Source organism: Candoia aspera, chromosome 1 (genome assembly GCF_035149785.1).
Source record: "Candoia aspera isolate rCanAsp1 chromosome 1, rCanAsp1.hap2, whole genome shotgun sequence".
NCBI classification, from domain to species: Eukaryota; Metazoa; Chordata; class Lepidosauria; order Squamata; family Boidae; genus Candoia; species Candoia aspera.
Genome location: NC_086153.1, coordinates 88,633,644 through 88,651,547, shown reverse-complemented (window position 1 = coordinate 88,651,547; position 17,904 = coordinate 88,633,644). Strand labels below are relative to the sequence as shown.

At 37.8% G+C, this 17,904-nt stretch overlaps 1 protein-coding gene across 4 annotated transcripts in view; it reads left to right on the top strand.

The window, feature by feature from the left end:
* PHACTR2 (phosphatase and actin regulator 2) overlaps positions 1–17,904 on the top strand; it is a 99,555-nt gene that overhangs the window by 24,182 nt on the left and 57,469 nt on the right. Inside the window, exon 1 of one of the 4 annotated variants that reach the window (XM_063309134.1) lies at positions 11,519–11,878. The exons of the other annotated variants lie outside the window; for them this stretch is intronic. Coding sequence (XP_063165204.1) covers positions 11,836–11,878 — 43 coding nt within the window. The 5' untranslated portion in view covers positions 11,519–11,835. Of the gene's footprint in view, positions 1–11,518; positions 11,879–17,904 lie in introns of those variants that run through there. 4 annotated transcript variants of the gene reach the window in all.

The window sequence follows — 17,904 nt, the reverse complement described above, 5'->3', positions numbered from 1 at the left end:
ACTATGAATCAGCTGAAGGATAATTGTTTAGAAGAGTGAACACTGAAGTTAAAATTTATTTTCATCATTAGTGACCTCCAAATTATTTTGCTGTGAAAACAGGCAGATAGATCCCTTCTTTTGTATAAGAACAACTTCCACCCAAAAGCTAGTCTCAGGTTTGATTTGGAATCCCCCTGATTCCATTACCCCTTTGTGAGGCTGCATCTTCCATACTGATACCTAGTGAGCCATCGGTAAGTGGCTCAGGAGACATGGGTGAACTCCAGCTCTGAAGAAATTACTTTTCAAGCATCCCAAAGATTGCTTTGTCAACATTTTTTTTTTTACTTATTCAGACCCACTCATACGTTGAGCTGCAACTGATTTCCTTCTTGCCCTTGTAATGGTTAGAAAGGAAAATGCCTACTTTCTCTTGGGGTTAGAGAAGCTATTTTGTGTATTGATTTTAATATATGATCTTAAAATCCATTGTTGGAGTGAAATATGAGTTTACTTGCACCAAATGATGAATATGTGTTTGGAAATATTTTGTCGAATGTGTACAGATAAACCTAGAACTCCTTTAGACAGGTTATCCTCTGAAGGGCAGTGTTGTGTATCTTGTAACGCTTGCAGGCTAGGGAACCAGCAGGCTTCCAGATATTGCTGAACTGTTACTTCAAGCAGCTCCAAGCATCATTGCCAGTTGTAAGGAACATTGGGAATTGTAGTTTAACAGCATCTGCAAAGCAATGTGCTTTCTTGTTTACTGGAGATTTATTTAATGTCTTCTGATTTTTTATTTCAGATAATTTTTAAAGGGTGCAAGAACTCTTTGCCTCAACTTTGTTCACTTAATTCTAACACGTTTACTCTAAATTAAAACCGTCCTCTTTGCTAAAGCTAGTCCTGTTAGTGATAGGTTGCTTATTTGCTTGCAGAACCAACTAATGATATTGGTATCAATCCCAAAGCACTAAAGAACTTGGGACCCAGATGTTTTCCTGTACCAGCCTACCTGAGTTTTGAAATCTTCTGAAGTTCTTGTTGCCTCATTTCTTATTGCAAGTATGTTGGGCAACACTCAAGGAAAGATTTTTTTCAGTGGCATCATCTTGATTATGGAATGCCATGAGAACATAATTAATTAGCAGCTCAAGTGGATCATACCAAAGTCGGCATTTCGGCTCTCACATCATCAAGTACCTAGAATCAAGTACCTAGAATCAGTATTATTTATATCTTAACTTTCCAAGATAAGAAACAGTGTTGGACTAGGACTGGAGAAATTAAGACTAGGTTTACAGAGCATGTTAATCTGTAGTTTGCTTATCTATGCTTAATTAAATATAAGAATGCTGCACTAAGCTACAAACTTGGTTTGCAAATCATGTTAACATGCTAAACTAAACAAACCACATTATGAATAAGTATGGTGTATGAGTCCAACTGAAGTTCAAATCATCACTCAGCTGTGAAACCCACTGGGTGATTTAGAGTCAGTAATTATCTCTCATTCTAACCTAGTTCACAGAGTTGTTATGAGGATAAGAAATTGAGGCAGGAATACAGAAATTTTATTTATTTAATAAATTTATACGGCCACTTATGTAAATTTGGGACTCTGGGTGGCTACCAATTAAAACAAAGCAGCTCCCTCTTTCCAGTTGCCACACATTTTGTCAAATGACAAGGGTAATTTCCAGAGACTTTGTGTATCAAAAATATAAAGGTACTGATGAAACAGGAGGCTTTAAAATTTCCTGCTGTAGTGTGAACTTAAAGGGAATTCTGGGAAATAATTTACTAACTGCTCAATAATTACATGCCCTATTTTCTTAGAAGGGAAATACTAGAGTAGGCAACAAATGACTGCCTTCTAGCACCCCTGTATTTATAAACTGTTACAGTGTATGAATATATAATCTCTTAGGCATTTCAGCTTTACAAATCTGTTGCTTTTCACAAAATAATGAGCAGTGCTTTTATTAACATAATTAGCATTTCCTCTTGTAGTGCTTTAGCAGCATGGATACAAAGCAATGATTTTTAATCTAGGTGAAGGTACAATGAAATAGAAATGAACCAAAAAGGTTGAGTACAGAAGAGATGTTTCAGATGTTTTCAGAGAAAAAGGCATTCTTGCCCACCTCATTTTATTTAATGTTTAAATACCACAAAAAACCCTAAACTAGCTTTCAAAGAGCATTGCACACTTTTTGAGTTTTGTTATACATTTAAAGTCCTAAGTGCATGTTCCAATTAGTTAGATTCCATTGAGTTGGCTTTGATGCTTCGTGACAGTATGAATGACCACCATTGTGCCCTGTTTTTAGTAATAATTTGTAACTTTTCCAGGAACATTCTAGCAATTTCTTTGATTGTGCCCATCTACCTTATTTTAATGTATCTATCTATCTATCTATCTAATTTATCCCCGCCCATCTCCTCCCGTCGGAGGCCTCTGGGCAGTTTACAACAAGTGATTAAAACCATCAGAATAATACAAAAAATAAAATACAGTAAAAATACTATAAATAGAAATAAAGAATAAAGAATAAAAAATCCAAGCGATGAAACATCTAAAACAGTCCAAGTGTGGGAGGAGTGGTCTATAACAACCATCCTCATGTAGCTCTATTCCCCTCTCCACCCCAAGCGAGGCAGCAGAACCAGGTCTTCAGACTCCACTTATCATTTTTTTGGTCCATCATCTGCTTCCATCACATGCCCTCAAACATGTGAGTCTCTGCTTGCTGATTGTCACTTCAAGGAAGCAATCATGTTTTATTTGGTTCAAGGCTGAGTGATTGGTTCTTCTAAAGTCTTTGGGACCCTGAGCAATCATCTCCAAATCCAGAATTCAAAAATGACCGTCTTCTTTCTCTTAATTTCTTCACCATTAACTGTAAGTTCACTAAGCATGTAAATTACCATTACCTTTGCTTTCTTAGTATTTATCATTCAACTTTATTTTTTGTTTTCTGTTTCTACTTTCTTTTTGTCTAAGAAACGGTGCTGTCTGCTTATCTCAAATCATTAGAGGCTTGACCACCAGTTTTGATTCTGACTATCATTTCTTCCAATCCCACATTTCTTGTATTAGATTTGCTGTATATGCTGAACAGAAGTGGGGACTATTTGCATTTTTTGTTTCACTTCCTTTTGTATTCTGAACTGATCAATTTCTTCAGTTTTAATTCTTATAGTAGATTGTCCTTTTGAGGAATCTTTTCTATTAAGAATAATCAGATATTTTGGTACACTTATTAGGCTCAGTGAGTTCCATATTCTAGCATTCTCTACACATAGGCCTTGCTATAGACTAGTGTTTCTCAACCTTGACAACTTTAAGATGTGTGGACTTCAATTCCCAGAATTCCCAAGCCAGTGGTAAACCTCCTCTTGTATTCTCCGTCTTCATTATATATTTGTTAGCTATCTGGTCTCATAGTCCTTTGGTTTTTCTGCAACTTGTTTATTTGGCACTTCTCTCTCCATCTATGTGTGGCTCTAGTCCTGTTAATAAGATATAAAGTATAACTTTGCTTATGTGAGGAGTTAGTGCAATACTTTGGTAGTGTGTATATTCTCTGCATTCCCCTTCTTTAATATCAGTACTGTATATTCACCAATATTTTCCAAGTTTTTTTAAGCCACACAATTTTGTTCTATACTTGTTGGCATAGAGCGGTTGGCACCTTAATTATCTCTTCTCCTGCACTTCCAAGTCATTTCATCCATTCCTGCTACTTTCCTGATTGATGGCTGATCTATTGCCGATCATACCTTTTTTTCTAATGGCATCATTTCCCCAATATATTCTTTCCCTCTAAAATTGTTTATGTCATTTGATCATCACATTGTGAAGGGTTTCAGTAGTTTTTCCATCTTCTTTTAATCTCATCTCTATCAGATCTCTTCCTTGATTACTCTTGAGTATTCATTCCTTAGCCATACTTTTCTTTCTTAAACAGATTCCTTCCTTTTCTATTTATGTTATGTTCCTCTGGTGGTTGGTTGGTTGATTTATTTATGGCATTCTTGTTTGGGAGATCTTTCTCTATCCTTTCTTGCTGGACATTAGAAGTTTGCATTCAGTCATCTTACATCCATCCTCTGTCATTCCATGAGTATCATGATAGCTTGTTATGAATGCCAATTGGATGTTTTCCTCCTTGAAATTAAGGGAATATCTTTTCCACTTTGGTTTTTATGATGTCTCATCTCTTCCCATAACTCCTCAGGTTCTTTGCATAAGATGAGCATGCTGAATCTATTTCTTACATTGATTTTATATTCTGACTGGTTGTTCTCAAAGTCATACCTTGATGATACACATTATCTCTTTAATTTTCTAAATGTAACCCATGTATTAGAAATCAGTCATTCACAATCTGTTCCAGAATATATATGTACAAGTGTCCTGGCCATCTGGATTGTAGTTCTCCATCTTCTGTTTCTTATTATGCAGTCTATTTGATTCCACTGGTATTCATTTATTTATGTTGATATGTAGTCCTGCAGTATTGTGTTTACCCAATCTAAAGCTTCCTTTGAGTCCAGGTTTCTCCATTTTGCCAAATTTTACATCCCAGTCACCTGTGAGTAGTACTATATCTTTTCTGATGTTGCATATAGCAGCTCTCACAATTGGCCTAAGAGCCTTACCCTATTTGCATTTAATGCCGTGAACATGCCTCAACAATTTGTTTTTTACCATGTCCTCATGATCTTGCCTTCATTTCACCCCCACACCATATCTGAGGCAGTCAGATCCCCTTGAGGTTTTATTTGTAATTTCTAAAATGATGGGGGGAGGGGGAATTGGGGGTGTTATGTCAGAGACTGTTGCATGAAATAAGATGTAATCATAATCCACATCCATTTTAGAACTACCAGTACCAAACAGAAAGTGTTTACTGCTCTAATCATGGGGAAAGGGAAGTTTCTTGGCGACTTAACAGGGACAAGACTATTAGTGTTGTGCATAGCTGGCTTCTATTCAAAATGTTTAGAATCAGGTTCTCCCCAATGCTTTCTCCTTTAAAAAGGTTTTAAAAGTGGTGTTTTCCCACTAGTAGTTATATGTTCCCTTTTCTGACCTGCCAGAGGTCATCCATAGGAATCTCTTTCAGTTTAGGCAGTTGCCAAAGAGCCACCAGCAGAAAGTTAAGGGTGAGGACAACTGCTATTCTTCCAGTCTGTGTGGATGGAGGCACATGCAGGTGACCTGTAGAAAGCAGATGAACTGATCATCTATTGGTCATCATGGACTCATGCTATGCATGTCTGTGGAGGACCTCTGGCAGGCCAGCAGCAGGGCTAATGTCTGGATTCTGGTCCTCCATGATCTCCTGGTGGCTTTCAATGGCCTGGCCTTGGCCTGAATCCAGACTGGAAAGGTTCACATAATCCACCGCCCAAAAAAAGAGTTTCCGGCCAGCTCTCTGTGGAGATGATAGAAGCACAGAAATAAGTACATTTCACCTCTCATCCTCACAAGGTAATCCCTAACGAAGGTTCTTACCTGTGCCGCCTTTCCTGAGGTGGCCCGCTCCTTGTCTGCCATTATATCTCCTTATTTTACTCTGATTTAGATTTCTTCTGGCTGAGTGACAGATGGAGAGAACTAAGCAATGGAGAAAAGTCCTTAGAGTTCTTACTTAGTTTCCTCTAATTAAATAGCATATTGTTATGGTATGAAGGCTGGTCAAGATAAGCCCAATTTTTACAATTCTAATTAATTAGAATTAATTTGACTTTATTATGAGAAATCTTATGAGTTATCAGAGTTATCAGAGGTTATGTGCTAGAGGGATATGTTTCAATAGAAATTATTGTCTCAGAAATGCATCTTAATCTTTTTCCCTAACTAGAAAAGAAAAGGAGGGAGTAAAGATCAATGTGTGTAGCACTGAGTTGGTCTGTCTTGAAACTGCAAAAAGACAAACAGCAAAGAGCCAATTAAATTGTAAAACAATTCCTGTGACGTTAAAAGTCTCCTTAGAAATCTGATGAGGAACAAGAATTGTTAACAGTGTTAATGTTGCAACTTCCATCTGTGTGGGTGTGTCCATGCACATGTGTGGGGGGGGGGTAGAAAGGGAGTTTCCTCTGAGTCAAATTTGGTGACCTCACGGACATATATTTATCTTCTGTATTGTTGCTCTTGTCTTATGGGATGTTTTCTCAACTTGCCATCTGGCCAAAGCACTGGTATTCCCTGGTGGACTCTATCCAAGTATTAATCAATCTAGCTCTGCTTATTTTTTTATTTTATTTATCAGCCAGCACCAGTTCGGTTCTCCCAGCACTTACCAAGAGATAAAAATTCATTTAAATCAGGGGTAACCAAACCCTTTCTAAATTGCAGGTTGTTCTTGGTCTTAAAGTGGCATGCTAGGGTTTCATTGTTTAGATTTTATTTATATTATATTAAATTATGACTACTCTCCAATCATGTAGTAAACCATTTTTCTCCTCACTCAAAACCTAGGTCTAGGTTCTCCTGCACCCCCCAAAATTTTAGTGTTGTTCTCAGGAATCTCAAAAATTATTAGCAAATTGTAATTTTAACAGGACAGAGAAGAATGATGATTAAATACATGACTAGAGAGATGGACACAGCTTCTGCAAACACATAGACATTATTTTACAGGTGGTTCATATTAATGCCCATCTGTAGCTTGCTAACAGCAACCCATAACACTTTTTATTAAAAGAATTCCTAGTAGAATCCTGTTTTCACAGTCTTATTGTTGTTTTTTAGAAGTTGAAAAGCAGAATATTTGAAGATTATAGATGATAAAATGTTGAATTTTAGTTGGAAAATTGAATACTAGCATAAGTATGTTTATGTGAGATATATTTCCTTGCATTTTTTTTAATTTAGAGAAAGCAGTTACACTTTTTGCTGAGAAAAGTTGTTTTTATAAAAGAGAAGGGAATTTATGGAGGCAAAAAATTAGCTTAGTGAGCTAATTTTCTGTGAGCAATTTGTGGTCTTTCCAGTTGGCATGCTTCTTTCCCAGACAAGAGAAGTACAAACTACTTAGTATTGCAATGAGTTCATCTTTTTTAGTGAATTCTTACAAAAGTTTAAAAGTCTTACGAGTGTTTAATTCTTACAAATGTTAAAAGGGATTTTTTGAACCAAGGCTATCCTATAATGTTTTATGTCTTGGCAGGTGGCAGCATCTAGCCAATCTTATCTAGACTTGGAAAGTCAGCAGGGTCAGGCTGGTTAAGATGGGAAACCAACAGGGAATACTAGGTTAAGCTGGGAAGCTGGAAAACATCCTGGGAGAAAATACTGGGAAACTCTTTTTGCCTTGTTGCCAAGAAACATGCCATGGATTTGTTCCTGTAATCACAGGAGTTGAACTCAACTCAAGGGCGTCTTTACCTTTATCTTGTACTGTAGCGGTTTTATGTATCTATTTCAGATACTTTTGGTGTTAAAGCTTCTGAAAGACTGTCAGAAGCTCTGTAGTTTCTTGAACTGAAGAAGTGGATAGCAAGGTTGCCTCTTTTTGTTTCAGAAACAGATAGCATTCAAAAGCATGTCTGGATTAAACTAAAACTGGCATGGACTACTATACTTGGTTTGCATTCTACTCACATTCTATTTCTCCACTTTTTTTTTCCTCAGTCCAGCACACTTCCAGTATCAGAAATCTAGGCTAGAAGAAACCCCCAAATCACAGCATAGTCTCATTGTCTTTATTAAGAAAATAAAAACCAAGATAAAGTTTTTGGGTTGTACAATAGGCAAGATAAAGCAAAAGGAGAGGGATGAGAAAGTAAAGGATGTACTGTTCTCCCCAGATCTAAAGGAAGGGAACAGGATGAGACAAAACATCAGAAAGTAAGCATACTCTCTTATTACCCTACTTCCCCTACACATGGCAACAGGGCAAACATTTCCTTTTGAGCTTTTTCAGTGATGGCTTAAAAGGAATAAACCTACTTTATTAGAAACAAGTTTTGGGAAAGAGGCCATTTCCCCTACTCTGTTGCTACTAGGAGACCAGTTGGAATTACTACTTTTCCTCTCTCACATACATTTAAATAGTAATGAAAGTGGAATTCTTGGTGCTCTCTGAGCTTGGCTGTTTGCTTGCAGATGTTTCATTACCCTTCACTGCACTGATGATGTTACCTAGTTGGATAATGAAATGTCTACAAGCAAACAACCAAGCTCAGAGAGCACCTAGAACTGCACAGATCAGCCCTGAGCTACAGAGATTCTCTTCTATTGGAGTAATGAAAGTACTGAATTAGGCATAAATCTACCAATATGGTAGTAATAGGATTTTTTTTAATTGCTTATCAGAAAAATGTTAATATTGTTTCCATCCATTCGAAGATGCAGACTAATGTGAACAAACATCATTTATTTGTGGTCCTATTTTTTTTTATCTTTCATCACACCAATCCAGAAATATTGGCTTTTTTGGTTCCTTCTACAACAATTGTGTTTATGTGTTGTGATTATGTAAGTGACCAAGGATTCAACAAAAATATTTGATAGTTGGGTTTTCTAGTTTTATCTTGTCATAACCAACATAGGATGGGAAGATAAAACAATTTGGAACTATTCTTTAAGTCTATTTATGCTAATACAGTATAGCTCTTTCTATATAGGATCACATAGATTACTGATTCTGTACTTGTATTTGTTGTCTAAAACAATATAACCTCAAGTGAGGATAGAATATTATTCTGGAATTTTGTAAAAAGACAAAACAAAATTACAACAGCAGCAGCAGCAGCAACAAAACACCCCGTTCTGCTGTTTTTCTACCTGCAGATGAATCAAAAACTCTCTCCTGACCTAGCCCAGGAACATTATGTAAAAATTTAATTTTCTCATAAAAATAAGCAGAAAATTGCACATATCAGACAAGAAAATTCTATTAAATAAGTTATTAAATAAGAGAAAGAAGAACGGGAAAACATCTCTTTGACTAAATGACCAAGGGAATTTACTAATTGTGAAAAGCCAATATTAAATGGTGTGTTATGAGAGAGCACTTAAACACAGCATTGTTAAGGTTAGGGTTAGGGTCCACCAAACATTGGGAGGTCGACCAAGTCATTGCCAAGGGACAAGAGATGAGACAGGGAGCATGATTACCTCCCCATTCCCAAGAATATAGGGGCCTGGTGTTTTTTAAAACAACCTCATCTCCAAAGAACCATCTCCAAGTTCCTGTAAAATAATTTCAGATTTGGACTATGGTTTACACTGCTGTTGTTATTTCCTTCTGGACAATCATACAGCATCCATGCAAAACACACGGGGAAAGGTCAGTCCCGATGACAACTTTCTATCTTGGAAAATGGGTTGTACAAAAAGTATTGCTGATTTATTCTTCTAGAAATCTGTTTCACGTAACATACACATTTAATAATAAATAAATAATCAATCAATACTGGGATACAGGAAAAAAAAATGGCGGAGAGCAACTTCCCCAGTTTTCCTTGGGGTGTTTTGTGACTGGCTACATTCAGCTTAGGGGATGCGGTGGCGCTGCGGGTTAAACCGCTGAGCTGCCAATCGGAAGGGCGCGGCGGGGTGAGCTCCCGTTGCTAGTCCCAGCTCCTGCTCACCTAGCAGTTCGAAAACATGCAAATGTGAGTAGATCAATAGGTACCGCTTCGGCGGGAAGGTAACGGCGTTCCGTGTCGTCAATGCTGGCCACATGACCACGGACGGGTCCTTACGGACAACGCCGACTCCAAGGCTTAGAAACGGAGATGAGCACCGCCCCCTAGAGTCGGACACGACTGGACTTTACGTCAAGGGAAACGTTGACCTTTACCTTTACCTTACATTCAGCTTAGCAGCCATTCTGGAAGAGTGTGCATAACATGCTCTCTACATGTCACTGCCCGTCCAAGAATTTGGACTTCTAATCTACAGGTCTAGTACAATTTATTTTATACATTGCCCTATTACCACTCAGTCTATCACCATCACCATCAGTAATTTGGAGTAGTGTAGGGGAACATGACTAGTGACATTCCACACTCAGCAATGTAGAAATTCATGGAGCATTGTGCCATCAGGAAAAGAGATATATTACATTAAATTATCTGGGGCAGAAAGGGAGAGCCAGACTCTGCGGCTAGGCTTTTTGGCATACTGTGTAGTTGGGCTCTTGCATATCAACCAAGTATAGGAAAATATTTCAAACTAGAAAGCATAGCAAAAAGATTGAGAGTAGGTACTGTAATGGAAATTAATTTTAAATAATATAATTGTGGAATTCTTAAAAGAGACCTCAGCAACATTTGTTTTCAGGAATCCGTTTTCATGACTGATTACACTTGTTTTAACATACTTTAACAACAACAACAAAAAAGAAATCTAACTTGAAAAAAAAAACTTGTTTTATATGCTCTCCTTTCCCTTCAGAGTTTACACTGGAAATTTTGAAATTACACTTCCTTTGTTCACAGCATCTGTGGCTAATTCAAAGACAATAACTGAACAATATTAAAAATAAAAGTATTTGCAATAGATGTAGCTTAGAAAATCCAATTTGTAATAACTGATTTCTAAAGAGATTATCAAATTCAAGAAAGCAGTTTATGAAATTAATTTTAGATGTTGCTTTTCTCAGACCTCATATTACTAAAATGATTTCTAAATTGCTGGGAATCTGCAGGATTTGGGGGGGGGAGGTGTTTTGTTTTGCATTTAAGACCTACCTGAGTTTTGCATCAGAGTATATTCATTATTTAATTACAGGTCCATATGATGGATGGTTGTTCAAAACCTCAATATTTGAAAATGGAATGTACTTTAAGTGAATCAACCACTGAGTTCTTCTATCTTTTGGTCAACATAAATTACATATTTTATCTCATTCTAATTCTTAGTCCAGCATTTCTCTCTAGGAATCTATTAAGCAGGGGTCCCCAAACTCTTCAGCTCATCAAACTCTCCATGAAGTTTCAGATTGTTCCTTGCCCCCAAACATTTATTATATGAAGATCAATTAATAAATAGTACTTTACAAATAATAATATGTACTACAAATAACAATAACTGACCCCTCAGATAGTCCCTTGGAGGTCCATATTGGCCACTTTGGGGAACCCTAATCTAGAGGTTTATCTCTTCCAGGAAATGTTTGTCAAATATGACAAATATTAAATGCTGTTGCTTTGATTCATAATGATATCTGTGTATGGCCTGGAACATGGCTGGAAGTAAATAGTAACAATCCTACAAAAGAAAAAAAGCTTTGCAACAGTAAATAGGGTGTGAAGAGCGAAAAAGCGAACCCAAGAACGACCTTCTAACCGACATGTCCATCAAAAGCATCAACAGAAAAACCAGCCCTCTGAGCCTGGGAAGCGAAACGGGGGCAAGCATCTTTTAGAGAGCAGGGGACCCGGTTCAAACGAAGTTCGGTGACGAGGAACCTCCTCCTTTCTCCCCGAAGCCTGACTCCTTTGGGCTGGAGTTGCGCTCAGCTACAGACAGCAGTGACGGCTGTGCGGGGATCATCCTCCGCCAGGCAGCGTGGCGTGGCTGCCCCAGATAGGGACTCCCTCCCCACGACCTTTGCCCCCCGTAATCTGCATAGAGGAATGACAGGCATTTGGCTGAACAGGAACAGTTTGAGTTGGGCTGCGGCGGCAGCAACGACAGGAGGAGGATTTACAACTAGCACGCAAGAGGAGGCAGAAGTTGCGGGGAGGAGGCTAAGCCTAGAGCGAGTGCGGGGAGAAGCTGAAATGAGCTCTCGGAAGTTTCTGTGCGAGAGGAAACCTGATCAGAGGACCAAGATTGCTGCCTGATTGCTGGATCCCGTCCCTCCTCCGGGACACGAGATGGGCCAGACTTCAGTCTCTACTCTCTCGGTAGCGGCTAATGGTAAGTAGAGCTGGGAATCTGCAGGGAGGCGACCTTTTGGCGGATTCTCCCTTCCCCCAAGCGGGAGCTTAAGCGAGAATGCTTCGGGGGCTGGAAGAGAATCCGGCGCTTATCGAAGCAACGTGTTTTAGATGCCGATAGGCAGACCACCCCTGCTATACAGCACCCTGGGTTCTTCGCAAAAGAAGCGTAGGATGCCTCTCGGGATCACAGCAAGAGTTTCTCTTAAAGGAACAGCCCCCTCTTTCCATGGAGGTCTCCTCGAAAATAATGGCTTCTTCTGGTTTATTTCTGTTTTGGCGAAGCGTTAAGGCTTTTATGTGACTGGTTCTTACAAATGGCCCACTTTCTTGTTGTATTTTTCGAATCAGAACTGGGAGGTGCAAAAAAACCCAAAACATTTTTGTTGCTGAGATTTGTTGTAGCACGTAACGCCTTACAGTCCACGCCCAACTTCTCCTTTTACAAATTCTTATTTTCTTACTACGAGTGCGATTTCCTATCATGTATCTGTATTGTTGGTGTAAGCTTAGTTAATTCTAATCTGCTTGGGCACATGCCTCTTTCTTTCACTTTGGGCCACAAAAATATTCAGGTGTATTCTTAACTGCGGAACAGTCGTTTTCATCCTAATGTAGTGTTTTGTAAAAACAAATGGCAACAGTTGTGGTATGTGATCGGTCTGATCAACAACAGCAATCCATAAAATATTTTAATGTAACACTTTTAGAGTGATTTTCTAAAATGAACATTGTTAAAACCAAAGACCTGTAGAATTTTTATGTAAGAGATGTTAAGAGTTCCTTAAATACTACATAAAACATGTTACCATTTTTGGAAGATTTTACCCAATAGTATGATTCCAATTACTGTTTAGTATAGTATATTTTGAAATCTCAGCTTAGAAAGTATGTTCCATTACTTTGACCATGTAGTTAATGCCTACTCTGCTCAGAAGAGTGTTCATAGTGTAAATGAATCCATGGAAGTGTATAAAACATAATTCAAATTACACAGAACATTGTTTAAGAAAGTGTACAGTTGTTTTGCTGTGGTCATTTGTTCATCTGTTCACTTTTTGTAGAATACAGATGCAGTGACACACTCCTAGTAATTATGACTCAGAGCAGTTGAACACTTTACAATTAGGGGCTGTTGTTTTTCCCACTAAAGGACACATAAAATGTAAACAACATTCACAGGTCTTTGTTATAGTCATAGACTTAGGATTTTACGGCTTTACAGTTGTTATGCAAATTGTTCCTCTGTTGAGCCTATTTCAGATGTTTAACAGATCAGTAGAATAGGAAGTGCAACTCATTCCTTCCTGTTCCTCTTCAACATCACTGTCTCAGAAAGGTGTGTGAATATACAGATCAACCAGTGTAAATCTTAATTTTTCTCCTTAGAGCAGTAAATTTCCTGAGCTTCATAGCAAATCTTCTTTGAGAAAAGTAGCCCTGTGGAAAGCTTTAGGGATCAAGTAGTTGCCATTTACAAGAATTGGCCAATGGCTGTTGGAAATTTCAAAAGGAACATCTGCCTGTTATGCATTTAGATGTGAAGAAAGTATAAAATAAATAAGTTTTCTGTTACTGGCAATTTTGTGGTGTGGTATTCCTGTACAATACTTACAAATTTTTAAACATCATCTATCTGCATGATGGTCAGTTTCAACTCAAAATCCGCCCCTTCTTGTGCTGCCTTTCTGGAATTGTTTAAACCAGTAATCTAGTTTTATCCATGTTAGTAAAAATTAGGCTGATCTGCAAGTAATGAGCTTGTTAAAAATGTTTCCAGGAAATACTTCTGAAAGAGTGAAAAAATTCAAGGTAGGCCTTCTTGAGGTAATCCATTTTCTCTGAAAGTAAATTTTTGAGTATGTAAATTGCTGGAGAGCTCAGAGTTTGGTGCAAATCAGCTGTCTCCCACCTGGATGATCAGTTAAATGGCCATTCTGGCAGTGGTGGGTGTTGTGTAGTGGCTAATGTGTTGAGAGATCCTGGTTCAATTCTACCCTCAATTATGGAAGCTTATAGGGTGACTTTCAACCAGTCACTGTCAGCTCAACTTCACAAAGTTATTTATGTGGGGAAGATTGGAGAAAGGATAACCATGTAAGTACCTTGATCTTCTGGACAAAAGGCAGGATATATATCTAACAAACACATTTATAACAAATAACCAGGATCTGTTAGCTGTTTATAAGTGATGCTTGATGGGAGGATGTTCCAAAAGCTAACTTCAGTGTGATAATCCATTTAGCCAAAAATTGTTAATACCTCAGAGAATCGAAATGGCTGAAGGAAACCTTTATTGGTTACTTAGAGAGATAGAGATCTGTGCTCAGTATGCATTATTAGGCCTATAATGCATTCAGATATTTGGAAGCAGCTAACAATAGCTGCTGTATGAAAAAGACCCACAATTTCCTTAGTGTCTTGTTCTTTTTCTATAGATGCCAGTAATTGGACACTGCAGCATAATCCTTTTGTAAAGATATCCATGTTTGGATGGAGAGTCACGAGAGTAATCAGTCATGCAGGTTTAGAACTGTGTTACTAACATACTGTATTAGAGGTTATTAAGAATTGACCAAGAGGAAATATGTTCAGTAGCACACTTAAAAAAGAAAAGATGATGATTGACTATGAGCTACTTTGGAGACTTCCAAAGTTTTTGGAAGTTTTTTAAAAAGTGGATGTTGTATACATCGCCAAGGCAGTAATATATAGTAAGCTATTGGGTTCCTACAATTTATTCTTTTTCGTTGTTTTTTTCTCTGCATGCTTGCTTTTCCATTGATCACTGGACAGGCTGCATGCTTTCAAGATGCTTTCTTCTGCCTATGTTCCTGCATTCTTTGAGAATATTAGGTTTGTTTAGAGTGTTCTTCTGTTCTGAAGTAAAGCAGACTAAGGTATTTTTTTGGCATTGGCTGCTTGGCTCTGAAATTGTCTTTTCAGAGAAACAGTCTTGTTTATATTTGCTTCTTGAAGAGGCTTCTTTAAGAAGGTTTTCAAGTTAGCTAATTGACTTGTTTGTTTTAAATAGCTGGATTTAAATAATAAACGTTATGGGTGCTCTATAATCATAATTTTGGTGAATTGATTATGAGGTTTAATTGTAAAGTTAAATGTTTAGAAATTGGAAAAGTTACACTGTATTAAGACAGATACTGTACTGTACATGATGATGTCACATTACATCTGACATCTTTTGTGTTGGTGAGGAAGTGATACAACAGAACACTGATGGACACTTGAGTCTTCTATCCGTCTGTCTCCGAAGTTCTATCACTATTGACTGCTATTCCTACTAGCCACTGGGGACTGACTGGAGAAGAACCAGAGCCTTTATTGAAAAATTCTGTATCTGTTAAGCACATGCTCTTCCTATATATTTCGAGGATTCTTTTGGTTGCTGAGGGGAAACCTGAGCTTCCCTCTTAAAGCTAACATTTGATAGTACATCTGGAGGTTCCAGTGCTATTCAGCAATAGGAAGAGGGAGATAATTATTTAAAAACAACTTTTATGTTTCTCTTATAAAACATCCAAAGTACCTCTTTGGTCATCAGAAAAAACTCTAGCCAAATAATTGTTGGATTCTTTGTTATTGGCCATTTAGTAACCAGAGTATTTTATTTGTCAGAGTATTTTCTTAGGTTGGGAAGATGGTCCTAACTATCTGTTTCCTCTTTCCTGTGGCCAAAGTGGTTTGGTCCATAGAATCCTGCTGTTTGTTGTGTTTGGCAGGCAGCAAAGGCATTGTCTTAGGTCAACTGTTAGTGTGCTTTTGAACTAGTTTGCTGTTTGGCCTCTTGGGTTTAGGGATTTCCTGTTTACGAATGTAGGAAGAGCATTTTTCCTATGTGGCTACAGAGGAAATTGGTCTTAAGCTGACAAAGTTGGTCTTATGCTGCCACCAGCTATTACTTACATATAATCGGCAAAAGTAAGTTTTTTTTCTGTTTCATGAGATAATTTTTGAAATTGTACAAAAGAACTGCAGAAATGCAAATGAATAAATCAATTGACTATGGATATCTTATATGTCTTTGTATCATCACATTGAGATATGGTCCCAGATAATAGTTTAGATTGACTGGATATCAAATCTGAATTTCTCCAGATTTTATGCCACAGTGGTATGCATATTTTTGAAGCAGCAGAGAAGAACTCTTTGCATGAAAGAAGAATGTGTCTTGGAAAAAAGTTGCCTATTACTCTACTTAGTTGAAACACAATTTTTTTTTTGTTTTCGCACAGAAACTTGCTGATGGAGAATCAGGAGGTGTAAAACCCCCTATTGGTTTTCTTGGGTCTCCAAGGACACCTCCGTGAGGATTCTGCATCAGGTTGAAAACAGCAGCATACCTCTATTTCCACAGTGTCAGCAGTGTTGGAGAGCTCTTATTTCATGTTCATCTGCAGTGTGATTGCAACTGTGTGATTGATTGGTTTTTTGAGATGCAGTGATTCCACTTCCCCATGGAAGGAACTCTTCCTTCAGTCTTTCTGTGGTGGCTTTGCTTTGCTTTAGGTCTTGTAAGGGAAATGCTGGTTGGATAGTTTTGCAGCTCCTCACTACAGGGGAAAAGGAACAAGCTAAAATTGACAAGAGTTTTGTCAGTTTCCCTCATGAAAAGCAAACAGAGTGAGTAAAAAAAAGACAGTGAGCAAGGGTCTGCTTGGCTGCTGTTTTATGCTTCCTCTACTGACCACCTGGAGGAAGTGCTGGTCATCTAAAGGAGGGATGGAACATAGTAGCAAGGACATTTGCAAAGAGGGGCAAAACTGCAACAGTGGGTTTTGTGGGGCAAGGCCAGTGGCTCTGCAGAACAGTCTTCAATCTTAACATGAGTTTATATGGAAGTAGTAATGACTGAAAAACAGCTAATAAAGTGAAGCTTAATCCACTGTGATAGGTAGCTTGTCTAACATGTTTATGTTCACCCTCTTCAGAGGTGGTTGTCATCTCTCCAACATTAATGATTGGACACACAAATTGTCCATCAGGCTTGGAGCACCTGCAACTGGCCTCTTGAGACAGAAAAAGTCTTCAGTTAACCAGGCTGTGAAATCCTCCTGTTTGATGTATGGTACATGGTGCTCCATTTGCAAAAATCCAGCCATTCCAGTCAGTGCAGAACATGAATGCATGAGAGAACTAACTCAATGGCATATTTGTATCATACAGTGCTGGAACTTTGTTATATTTATTGGGTCTAAGTACATTTTCAGGCTATATTCAGTGACTTTTAAAGGCCTTCAAAATACCTGCCACTCTCTGTATGATTTAAATCAGTTCAAATATATGTATTACTATTTCATATTATATATTTTTTCAGTATGTATCTGACCCTTAAAAGTCCATCTGTAACTTTCAAATATACCCTGAGAAATTTCTAAATGCAACCAGGAGGCTACTGCTATTTTCAAAGATTCAAGCTAATTGTTGACAAACTACTGTCAAATTAAATGGGTAGATATTAGTTGGTAAATGTAAATTCAAAGTACAAAGAGGAAATATTCTAGATAAGGTAAATGATCGTGTGAAATAATGAAATAGACCCTCACATTAATGCTGTGTGGGGTTGTGAGAATACTCAAGGTTATTCATGTTTAGATAAACTAGACCACCTTAGCGCTCCTCTAGTAGAGTTATGATACAACTACAGTGACTTTCTTTATGCTGTTCAGGGTTTATCAGTGTAAGAACATACAGAGAACCCTGATAGATGCTGGCTAATTTTTTCTAGTCCAGCATCCTGTTTCAGAGTGGCCAATAGAATAGTGTAGTTGAAGCATGGCATGAGATAATCTTATCCTCTATCAATTTGTTGAATCTTCTTTTGAAGTGTTCTGAGTTGAATCACTTGTGAATCTGAGTGAATCACTTATGGTAGTGATTTCCATGCATTTCTCGGCAGCATATGATGCCATGTCTCTGGCCTTGTTTTTAGATAATGTAGGCATCTGTTGTGCTAAAATGAAGATATCTATTTTATGGGAGGGTGAAGAT